Raw genomic sequence first — 12,715 nt, forward strand, 5'->3', positions numbered from 1 at the left:
TGACGAGGTACAGGTAGGGGACCCTGAGATGTCTGGGACTCCATCTGTTCCTGACGAAACCCCTATAGCAGCCCCCCTACCACAGGTGACACCCAATCCAGAACCGGCAACACCTTTTGTCAGGAGATCAAGTAGAAGTTGTAGGACCCCACAGTACCTGAGAGATTACGTCTGCTGTGCTCACTAGGGGGGAGGGGTGTTGTGTATTGAGTCAAAGGATTTTATATCTGTATTATTATTGTCTGTATTGCATTAGGGTAAAGTGACTGCCTTTTGGTTCCAGAGGGTACAGCTACTATTGGTTCATTTAAGCTGCTGTATTTGGATCCTCTGTCTTATTGGTTGCCTCCAAAAGGCAGGACTGTGATTGCCTGATATTGTTCCCTCCAAAATGTATCCTTTCTAGCTAGTTCCCTGTCCCTATAAATGTAGCTCTCCCCTCCTCAAGTCTCAGTCTTGTTGCTTTAATAAAGAAGTGTTACTAGAGAACTGTCTCCAGCATATGATGTCAAGAGAGCTGAAATCACAAAGCCCACGTCACAACAGTCTCATAACAGATTATAGACCAGATTAAGTCAGCCCAATGGCTCCCCCTGTTACCCCCTCCCCATCTCCCCAAAATTTGCTCTGGAGAGTTGGGAGAACCTCCAGAAGGGGGTGGGAGGGGGATTGTTTCATCTGGCAAGCAGAAATGCTTCCACTGAAGAACATAAAAGTGTGACATTGAATTCTTGCCTATTTGTTTGTACAGTGGTACTTTGATTCTCGAACTTAATCCAAACCGGGAGTCCATTCGACTCCCGAAACCATTTGAAAACCAAGGCACAGCTTCCGATTGGCTGCAGGCCCTTCCTGCACTCAAGCGGAAGCCGCGTCGGATGTTCAGCTTCGGAAAAACGTTTGCAGACCAGAACACTTACTTCCGGGTTTGCGGCGCTCGGGAGCCGATTTGTTCGACAACTAAGCCGTTTGAGAACCAAGGTACCACTGTACAGCTTTACAGCAGCTCTACAGTTTCCTGGATTTTTAGGGGGAAAGAAATGTGCATGAAATAAAATGGATGCCACCACAGTTTCCTAAATTCCTGGATTGTTCTTTACGCTGACCTTGTGTTAACTTTCAGAGGCTGCAAGTTGAGTGGAAATGCGACAGCCCCCTTCATCCCATGAATGTCTAACCAGCGGTCAGCAAACTTTTTCAGCAGGGGGACGGTTCACTGTCCCTCAGACCTTGTGGGGGGCTCGACTATATTTATTTGGGGGAAATGAACAAATTCCTATGCCCCACAAATAACCCAGAGATGCTTTTTTTTTTTTAAAAAAAGCACATATTCTACTCATGTAAAAACATGCGTCCATGGGCTGGATTGAGAAGGCGATTGGGCCGCATCCGGCCCCCGGGCATTAGTATGCCTACCCATGCTCTAAGCCCCTTCCCAGTATGTCATTCTTGTGTTCACCACCTCCTCCCCATGGAATGGAACAAATTTGCAAGTCCTGTGTTGTTCTAAACACGCTGCATGCTTAAAATCAAAATAAGAGGAGGAAAGGGCGAGTGGGCCTGGCAAAATCCACCCATGCCCACCCTTTTCCCATTAAAAAAAAATCAATTTAAAACATATGGAAGAATGTCGTTTTATTAGAACACCAGACGTCTGCATTCTTATCGAGGCTCTGTGCTTACGACAGAAATGAGGTATGAATAGGCCTTAATAAGATCCTTATCGCGCTTCCATTAAGATCCAGGGTAGGAAGGGGCCTTGAGGGTTTTGCATTTGCATGGGGCGGGGGAGACTGGGGGAAGAGGAGATCTCTGAAAAGTTGGCACGCACAAGCCCTGCTATTGTTGCAAGTTAGGAAAAAGGAAACCCAAAAACCCATTTAGCAACCTCTTGGTGCGTAAGTAGAGTCGAAAGCCAAAGGCGCAGATTTCCCAGCCAAATGTTTTAGCTCACATGTGCCATGCAGCTCCCTATCAGTTCCGCAAATACGAAAATGCAAGTGACTTGTGGCCTCTGAGCTCTGCTGGCTGTTCTGTTGTTGCTGCAAGTGGACGCAAACCAGTAATCTTCAATCTCACGTGGTCCCAACAGCAATGTAGGACCCACTTCAGATTTCTAGGTGTGCTACATGGGCCAGGTTGTTGTTTTTCTCTCCTCAGTTTTAGGCAGGGGTGGGGAATCCTGTGGCTTTCCAGATGTTGTTGGACTCTGCATCTTCCATCAGCCATAGCAGATGGAGCCTTATGGCAGGGAATGATGGGAGTTGTAGTCCAACAATTTCTGGTGGACCATAGTTTTCGAGGCAAACTTAAGCAGAGAGCCTAGATTTTTAATTACAGCAAGGTGGGAGGTTTTTTTAAACAAACAAACAAACAAACAAACAAACAAACAAACAAACAAACCAAGAGTTGCTTATAAGGCTAGGATGAAAAAGCAGCAACAACCAATGTATTTTATGCTACTGATAGAGGGATTGTGCCTTCTTATTGCATTTGGCCACTCTGTTTTCTTTTTCAAGCATGTACAGTGGTACCTTGGTTTGCATACGTTTTGGATTACAAACACGTCAAACCCGGAAGTGTGTTTTCCGGTTTGCAACCTTTTTTTGAATTACAACCTATTTTATTTAGATTACGAACAATTTTTGGGGGGAGGCCCTATTGGCGAAAGCGCGCCTTGGGTTACAACCTGTCTTGGTTTACAAACCGACCTCCGGAACGGATTATGGTTGTAAACCAAGGTACCACTGTACTGAGAAATGCGTCTTCAGTGCTGGAGACAGGCACCTTTTGGGGTTGAACTTTCTTTTGAGTCCATATTTGTTGACTGCATCCTTCCAGCTATGTCCAGGAAATTCTGGACGTATGCCAACCCTGGGTACACATGGCACCAATTATTTGTCAAAATTACAAATACCCAAATACAGACGGTCATTTACCCTTGCTAGATTCAACGTGCTGCCATCTTCCTTATTGCATGGCAGATTTGAGGGTAAGCCATATGTGGAATGCCCCTGCGGCTTGATGGAGGTAGAAACTTTTTCTCATGTCTTGTTACGCTTGGTATTTCTGACTCCTGTTATACAAAAATCTCCAAATGGGTCCGAACATCAGTGTCTAAAACTCCTGGTAGAGGACAAGGTTCTAGAGATCACGCTAAGGGTGGTCAAATTCTGTGCAACTGCCAAAAAACTTAGGGAACAAGCTGTACTACCAAAATGATTAAGGTTTTAAATGACAATCTTAGGTTATATTTTAGTGATCAAGATTTAATTTATATTTTTAACTGCCGCTTTATCTGAATTGTCTCTGTTATACCCAATTGCCATTCAATGTATTCCTGTTGTGTTTTATGATTTTCCTGATATTGTAAGTGAGCCGGAACTGGTCTGTGACCGTAATAATAAAATTCAATTCACATGGCACCATGCCCATGACATCGCTGTCAGTTGGGCTATGCCATTCCCCCTCCTCACCATATTTCTCTTGTCTATGAATGAAATAGGCAAAAAAGGACAGGATGCAGATATTTGGCTGCCTCTGTATACCAACATATCTGTATAGAGAGACGCATAGCAGTGTATCAGCACACTAGTTTCCAGTCCCTGCCTTTTGAAAGACTGTATACGAAAACACTGAAGGAGTGGAGGGGAAGAGAGAACAACACTGTGCACTGATTTGAAAACAGGTCCACCTGTGGTTGCAGAGAACATGGCTAGTAGCTGCTGCTTTGGATGACGTCATCACAACAAGGTGTGCACAATTGGAGGCCACTGTGTGCACAAGTGCATCGATGACATGGGGGATGATGCCGTGTGTACATTACCCCCCAAAAGCACCCCGCATCCTATGTTGAATGCAGGCAGGGAAAGCTGAACATGGGAGCAGTTTGGGAGAATGTGGCAGGCAAAAGAGGCTCTCCTTTCCTTCTGATCTGCCTTGATGAATTAGCAGCAGTTGATTCATATGAGTGGGAGGTTATAAACCAAGAGCCAGGCGCTGCCGGGGCCTATGGGGTGGGGGTGGGGAGGAGATGAAGAGGGCAGGTAACGACCTCAGGAGGAGTGGACGTCAAGAGCAAGATCAGATCCTGCTCTCCCAGCGAATTGTATGAAATGCACTTGGTCACATTTTGGAAGGGTTGCAATTTGTTGCAGACTGCAATTTCTTATCTTTCCCCCACCTTAGGTGGAGCAGGGAGCTCAGATTGGACCACTTTAAGTGTGCTGATCATTGCTCTCCTCGCTATGCTTACCTTCAGTGGTCCACATATTTTGGCTGATGTTAACAGGCGGCCGAAAAAGAGGAGTTCTTCTTGCCATGACTCACTCCCACTAGCAGCAGAGGTCTTCCCTAGCTTTGCTAGTGGAGATCTTTTACCGGAGGCACCAAACAAGGCTTGTGTTAGTCCTTAGTGAGTGCCTGGCACGCTGCTGCCAATAGATCAGTGGCGCAGCGTGGGGGGTGCAGGGGGGCCGGCCGCACCGGGCGCAACATCTGGGGGGGGGCGCTCGCACTCGCAGCTCTCTGCCCCTACTAAAATCCACGGGTTAGGGGGCGCAAATTACTTGCCTTGCCCCGGGTGCTGACAACCTACGCTACGCCACTTCAATAGCCCAGCATCAACCTTGAGCCCCGTCTTTCGCAGTGTGGCTACTTGCCAATGCCCCTGCTTGGGGTTAGCAGCTGCTCTGAGAATAGGCCTTTGGTCTGATCCAACAGGATTCTTAATATGTAAGGCCTGAGCTTTCCTTCTGAGCCCAGGGCTCTAGCAGATCCTGATCTGTTTGTCCGCCCACCCAAACCCTGCACTCTCTTACCCCATGCCACCCCTTGCTTCTCTACGTTCTTTATAGCTACATCCATGCCAGTTTGGTACATGACTGCCTCTAACCAGGCAGAACTGGCAAAGGCCCTGAGAGCAAGATCAGCGGAGGCTGTACAATGCTCTCCTGGACATATTTACTGAGAAGGGCTGGTTCCAGCTCTGACGCTCAGCCTATTCATGCTGGAGGAAGTGGATTGATTCCAGCAGGAAGTTCATACCCAGTCAAATCCCCCGAGAGCCTGGAGAGACAAGGGCTCTCCACAAGCTTTGCGAAGGGATTCCGCAACAGGCGTGAGCGTCGTCGGTCATTTTGCAGAGCAGCGTCTGCTTTGGCGGGGGTCTTTGGCTTCCTGTTTTCTTACCTTGACGTCACGGGACCTTCAATGGCAGCCGGTCAAAGGGAGAGGTTGTTACTGGCCGGCAACCAGCCCTGAGCATTCCTGAGGAGTGCTGATGTCACCTACCCACAGGGATTACTTCATAAGTGAAGTATTTAGGCCTCAGTGTGAATAAGAGAAGGGGAAAGGAAGAACGATGACGGAAGTAGGAAGCTGGCCCATGCAGTGCCACCCACCCACTCCCCTTTCCCTCTAAGCAGTCTCCTCGTCTAGTAAACATAAAAATAATAATTAAAAAGCCCCACCACAAAAATGGTGACATCAACCTGGGTTGGGCATAGCCAGCAGGCAGGTTTTTCCATTTCCTGATCTTTAAAATAAATCAATAAACTAAGGCTGCATACACACCATACATTTAAAGCACACACCCCACAAAAATTCTGAGAGAACTGTAGTTTACCTCTTAAAGGGGTAAAGGGACCCCTGACCATTAGGTCCAGTCGTGACCGACTCTGGGGTTGCGGCGCTCATCTCGCTTTACTGGCCGAGGGAGCCAACGTACAGCTTCCAGGTCATGTGGCCAGCATGACTAAGGCGCTTCTGGCGAACCAGAGCAGCACACGGAAACGCCGTTAACCTTCCCGCTGGAGCAGTACCTATTTATCTACTTGCACTTTGATGTGCTTTCGAACTGCTAGGTTGGCAGGAGCAGGGACCCAACAATGGGAGCTCACCCCATCGCGGAGATTTGAACCGCCGACCTTCTGATCGGCAAGTCCTAGGCTCTGTGGTTTAACCCACAGTGCCACCTGCATCCCAGTTTACCGCTTAGAGAGCCACAATTCTTAGCACCCTTATCAAACTACAGCTCCGGTATTCTTGGAGAAAGTTGTTCACTTTATATGTTACAAACATAGGAAGCTGCCTTAATACTGAGTCAGACAATTGGCCCATATAGCTCATTATTGTCTGCACTGACTGGCAATCACTTTTCAGGCAGGCTTCTCTCTGAGGCCTACTTGGAGACACCGGGAATTGAACCTGGGACCTTGTGCATGGGGAAGCAGATGCTTTTAGACTGAGCTACAGTCTTCAACCCAATGTATGGTGTGCACGCAGCCTATGGAACCCACATGCCTCCCTCTTCCAGGAGGGTTGGGGTCTGTCTGTTTGTTTGTTTTTGCAGAGAAGGCCACAGAAATGAGTAATGGACCCGTTCTCCTGCCACATGGCATGGCTGCCCATGTTTCAGCCACACCTTTCTAGCAACACAGATCCAGCTGCTTTGGGCCCTTGAATTTCAGCAGCACCCTGGGTAAGGCTAAAATTTGGTGCCCCCCCCACCTCTCACTCCATTCTACAGCATTGTTGTGGCGCCCCCTACAGAGTGGCACCCAGATGGACCACACTGGGCATGCTACCCTAAACAGGGCCGTTTTTACCCAGGGATGAACAGGGTGCGGTGAAAAATGTATACCTACTGCATCCCGGTCCTTCTCGATTGGTGGCTGTGAAAAGCTATGGAGGAAAAGTCCCCGCTCCCCTCCTCCGTCGCTCTGTTACTCCATAGCATCAAACAAAAGCAGTTGTTTCCACTGTGTTGTTGTTACACGTCAGAGCAATCCCGTCAACAACTTTGGCTTCCCCCTCCTAAAAAAGCTCAGCAACTTTGATTTCGCCCCCCTCTAAAAAAGGGAGCGCAGGGCAGATCTTTGCACCCCAGCGGCGCATATGCTAAAGATGGCCCTGACCCTAAAACCACCTCTGGCTGGTTGTCCTGCTTGTTATGTACTGAAGTTCTCACCCTGGGCGAGCAGGGGGATACTGTAGATAGTTCAGGTCCACATATGCAAATAAGGGATCGAAGGTGACGTTCAGTGATTGGATAGTTACAGAAAATGGTTACTGTTGCGTTCTAGTGGAGCTCTATATAAGCAGGCTGGCTGAACCCTTCAGGTCAGTTCTGTTCTGGCCTGTGAATAAACAAGAGCTGCTTGAAGAATCGCTGTGTCGTCTGATATGTTCATCCACAGCTTGACACTGGTGATGTGGGGAACAGAAAGGAAGGAGCAGGTAATAGGTAAAGAAGGAGAAGGAGAATCGGCAAGGTTCTCCTGAGTTCAGTGGTGCAACATCTATCCTGGGGCACACATAGAACACAACACCAATTCCTGGATCAGTCGTAAAGCATCTGTTCTGCTGCCCCCCCCCCCCCAGTGTCCCAACAGCGTGGAGCCCAGCATAGCATGCCTCCAGCAGCCAGCTCCTTCTCCTCCTGCTGCTGCTGCTGCTGCAGAGGGGAAGGAGGGTCAATTCTTCTTCTTCTTCTTCTTTGGCGATCACTTGTAGCCAAGCAAGATTGTCTTCCATAAACACGGTTTTAACAAAGAGTCCGTAGGTGACTGTGGAGGCCAATTTTGGATCCACACATCCTTCCACAATGGAGACATTGGTTTCCGGGCAAGAGTTGATCACGGTGTGGATTTGCCAAGCGTGCCTTCCTCTTAGCACGTTTCTCCCTTGCGTCCTGAGTTTGAGTGTCTTCAAAGCCCATGACACCTTTGGTAAAGGCTGTTCTCCAACTGGAGCGCTCGCAGGCTAGTGTTTCCCAGTTGTCAGTGTTTATACTACATTTTTTTTTAGATTTGCCTTGAGACAGTCTTTAAACCTCTTTTGTTGACCACCAGCATTATGCTTTCCATTTTTAATTTCGGAATAGAGTAGTTGCTTTGGAAGACGATCAACAGGCACCCGCACAACATGACCAGTCCAACGAAGTTGATGTTGAAGAATCATTGTTTCATCACTGGTGATCTTTGCTTTTTCCAGTACACTGATAGTAGTTTGCCTATATGGAGAAATTGTGAATTAAGAAAAAGATTTAAATAATACAAGTATTCTTTAGGAATTTAAGGATTTATACATATTTGTTTATCTGGTCATCTGTTGTTTCTTTTTATTTTATTTGGAATGTATAATCTTTACCATGTAAGAAAACCAATAAAACGCATAAAAATAAAAAAATGGAGATACAATTATGGAAAAAAAGAGAGAAGGGGCAACAGACTGAGAGTGAGAGATTGAGAAAGAGAGCTGTTTAATCCTACAGTGCTGCAAACCCCAGTTACGTACTTATTGTGGTGTGTTGTTTTTTTCATATATATGTCTGTTTTGTAAATATATACATGCGTATTGTGTAGATGTGTATGGGTTATTTGAATATAAGTCTGTCTCTGCTCTCTGTGTCGTGACAAAGTGCTAGGATTGGGTTATTGTTGCCAGTGAGTTCCTAGGCAGCGCCGTGCCTGCATTGTCTTTGGAGAGCCCCAGGTCTCCACAAGGCAGCCAGCAAGATAAAGAAGAGGATGGCGCATTGTTCTTAAAGGAAATGGGAACCACCTCTAATCTCTGACTCTGAGGCTCAGCGTGAAAGTGAAGTCCCTTGTCATCGGAGCAGCCCCCCAAAGGTCACCGAAAGGCAACGTTCTTGAAAGCAAAAGGGTGATGCTCACTTGTTGCAATTCCAGAAAACTAGGCAGCACTCCCCATAGCATGCTTGCATGATGCGCAGGCCCAGCCCCCTCGGTCATGGGGTCAAGATGGTGCACTTGGTCCCAGATTCATCCCCTGGTGTCTATAGTAAGGACTGGGAATGTCCTCTGCCTGTCAGTGTCTGGAATATTGAGCTAAATGGACCAGTGAATCGGACTCAGCATAAGGCAGCTCCCTCTGTCCTTGTGTTGTTGCCTGAAGTCTTACTTGCTTCACCAAACCTTTATTAGGCATTACAAATACAGGCCATCATAAAACATCCATATATAATTTTTTAAAAAAATATGTAGAAATAAACAGCCATGTAAAATATGTAATAATGAGGGTTTCCGTTGCGGTTTCTTCCCACTAAATAATGCCATTCACCGCTCTAAGAGATACTATTGACAAAACTCAGCCACCCTTGCAAATACTTCCGGGTTAATGTCAGACAGATAGGATCTGATATTTTCATTGCGCCGCGATGTTAGAGTATCCAAAAAAGGGGCACAGCATGTGTTTGCATAGCTGCTTGTACAATGGACAGTAGAAAATAATATGTTCTACAGCATCCAGACTGAAGTCTTATTATCCTTTGTGTGTTTTGGTAATTTACATGTCTACTTTAGTTATGCTCTTGTATTCTATTGTTATGTATGCCATCGTGAACATTTCTAACTGAATATATAAACCAGAGAACAAATTGTAACATAGAAATTTAAACATTACAGTAAGCTTGCAACTTATGCAGGGGTTATGTTCCAGGGATAGCGCCTAAAGCCAAACCCACGTATAGTCAAAACATACTGGGTTAAATGGCGGGTAGGATTGCCAAAGCTTTTTTCCCTGGGTGCCCATCCCTTTTCTGGCCCCTTTTAAATTCTTTTTTTAAAAAATGTCAAGCTGATGCACACAAGTTAAATGTGCATAAGTTGTGGGTGTACTATATTATGAATTTATTCCAATTTATATACACACATTATGTGTGTGTGTGTGTGTGTTACTAGTAATATGAAGTGATGGTATTTCATGCATAAAATAATCTACCTATAAAGTCCAACCATTCATCGTTATTTAATGCTCAAAAATTCACTGTTTCCTTAAATTCAAAATATCTTCTACTCGCCCACTGATAATAAAAATAATATTAGAAAAATATTGTAATAATTGTGTTTAAAAAGCCTGCTATCTTGTTCTGTGGCGATACATATGGATTTGTTGCTTCTGTAATTTTATCATTCCAATAAGCAGTGAATGTTTTTTTTAAAAAATGGAAAAGATCAAAATATGAAATTAATATAAGGGGGTGAGCACTAATGTACTATTGTTTATGAACAATTGAGGAAGGGTGATCCTACTTCAAAGGGGACTCCTCCATATTATGACACCTGTCAATTCATGGGTGACAACTCTGTCACTGTAACAACTGCATTTGGATTTCATAATAAACCTGGGGTTCAAATGCTCTCTCTCCCCTCTCCTTTTCTAGGCTGACTGCAATAAGTTCAAAAGACTTCACTTCTATTTTTTATATTCAGTTTGCCAACTACCTGAAACTGACATACTGTCCTTCCTTCCTCCTCTCTCTCTCTCTCTCTTAAAAAGTCAATTTTAAAACACGAGTTGTGAAGCTGACTTGTTTCAAGAAACTATAGGTAAGATTAGCTACAGTTTAGGGTCCTTTGCTGTTGCCACAATTTTTTAAGTTACAGAATCTGGCTTTTCATAGGGCTTGGCTAAGAATCCACAGATCTACAAGTTCCAGGAACCTTGTATGCCTAACCTCTGAAACGGAGGCACCCCAGAAAGAGCCTCTCAAATGATGGACGAGATTTGCAAAGGATGCTTCGCCAGCTGCCCCCTCCAGATGTTCTGATGCATAACACCCATGATATGCATATGCTAGCTGGGCCTGATGGGAATTGTAGTTCTAGACGTCTGGAGGGCATGAGGTTGGCAAAGGCTGGTACAGAAGAAGAAAACCATCCCTGGCTCCATCTAAACTGTAGTCCCATTTCTACAGCTAGACCCACATGGTCCTGGTCAAAGTCGAGTTTGGATAAACACCACTCTGGGCTCCATGGAGGGAAGATAACAGATTTCCAGAAAATAAAATATTTGTTCTCCTTTAAAAACTTAATCATCCTCATCTATCTTTTTCCTTCCCTTTTGGCTTTGCAGGAGGCGGAGGGAAGCGGAAAGGGAGAAGTAAGAAGTGGAGAGAGATTCTCAAATTCCCGCACATCAGTCAGTGCGATGACCTTCGGAAAGGCCTGGGTAAGTGGCAAAGTCAGGCACATCCAGCCAGCTGAGCTTTTGTTCAGAGTTTGGGAGACGGAGGCTGGGTGGCAGAAAGGGGGCTGCAAGAACCAGCCAGACTTGCTCGCCAGAGGATTTGCAGAGTGGTGGGAGTGCAACAGCAGAGATCATTCTGTGCGCAGCTTATGGGTTAATTCTGTTAGTATTAAAGCCAAGAGGTGGAGGTGCTGCTTTGCGATAGGGCGCATGATGTTTGCCGAGGTAGCCCATGCCCTGATGGCTGTGTAGTTCTGAAGCAAGACCTCCTCAGTATTTTGGTTGATTGTCTCCATGCTGTGTAGAAGGCCTGAGGCAAGAAAGAGAAAACCTCCCTTTTCTCAAATCATGCGCCATTTTTCTTCAGTTTCTTCAGTAAAGTATTATTAGGATTATTATTTTTCCTCTGGACTCTGCCTGGATTATTTAAGTGCCTTTGCTAATGTGAGGAAGTTGTACAAGGTGTGCTACTAGTAGAGCCTGTCTACTCAGAGGTAAGTAGCTGTCTTCGGGCATCTGTTTGACATGTAACATTGCAAACTGGAGATGGAGGCCGAGGCGTTCATGTCAGCTCTGACCCCAAAGGGCCCAGCAGAGTTGGCCCTACCAAGAGGCAGAATGAGGCAGCCACCTCAGGCACCAGATATTGGTGGGGTGGCAAGGTGTTGGAAGACGGTGCTGTATTTGCCACATGGCCTGCTATGTGCCCCCTAAGCTAGCCTGCTGCCCTCTGCTGTAGTGGAGGACTCAGTGCACCAGTGCTGAATCCTAGGCCCCATCTGCACTTTACATTTAAAGCAGTTTTATACCACTTCAACCAGAATCCTGGAAGTGTAGCTTGTTAAATGTGCTGTGTGTTGTGAGGAGACCCCCCTATTCCCCTCACAGAACTACAGTTCCAGATTGATCACCTTTAATGATCAACTCCTCTTCCCAGGGAACTCTGGGAGTTGCAGCTCTGTGAGGGGAATAAGGGGTCGCCCAGCCATTTCCAGCACCCTTAAGGAAATACAGTCCCACCAACTAAAGAACAACGGCAAGAGAAGTGGATGAACTTTGCAGAACTGGCAAAAATGACAGAAAGAATAAGAGAAAAAGACAACAGAGACTTTGAACAAGATTGGGAACTATTCATATTATATTTGCAGAAACAAAGAAAGGCAATAGACTTGATGGCAGGATTTAAATAGGCATTCACATTATTAGCATCAGAAAATGTTTAGAAAATAGTGAAACAAGATGATGTATTTAATTTTAATTTTATGTTTTTAGATTTGATGTTATGTTATTAATAACCTTTTCTGTTGAGAGATAGCAAAGCGGGTGAAAACAGAAACAAACCAGGAACACAAGTTGGGGGAAGTCTTGGAGGGGAGGGAGGGAGGAATATATAGTGAACATTAAGAATTTGAAATTTATGTAATGAATGAAAATGAAAAATGAATATATATATATATATATATTTTTAAAAAAGGAAATACGGTCCCCAGAATTATCTGGGGAAGCCATGACTTTTTAAAGTGTTACTGTAGTGCTTTAAATGTGTAGTGCAGATGGGTCCTGGGTCGTGTGTGGAAAGGGAGGCTGCCCTCTTGCCCTTCAGGCAGCAAAACGCCTTAGGCTGACTCTGTTTGGATCCCTCTGTGTTTCGAAGATGCCTGCTCTTTCCCAAGGCTCTTGAGAAGTGTGAGGGACTTCTTCTGCGCATGCCTCCCTCCCCATG

General features: G+C 45.6%; 1 protein-coding gene across 1 annotated transcript in view; it reads left to right on the forward strand.

Moving 5' to 3' along the window:
- LOC310832090 (G protein-coupled receptor kinase 5-like) overlaps positions 1-12,715 on the forward strand; it is a 78,577-nt gene that overhangs the window by 39,316 nt on the left and 26,546 nt on the right. Inside the window, exon 2 of the mRNA XM_083713604.1 lies at positions 10,879-10,974. Within this exon, the coding sequence (XP_083569730.1) occupies positions 10,879-10,974 (96 nt within the window). The remainder of the gene's footprint in view (positions 1-10,878; positions 10,975-12,715) is intronic.

This window comes from Podarcis gaigeae (genome assembly GCF_964106915.1).
Source record: "Podarcis gaigeae genome assembly, chromosome: 15".
Taxonomy (NCBI): domain Eukaryota; kingdom Metazoa; phylum Chordata; class Lepidosauria; order Squamata; family Lacertidae; genus Podarcis; species Podarcis gaigeae.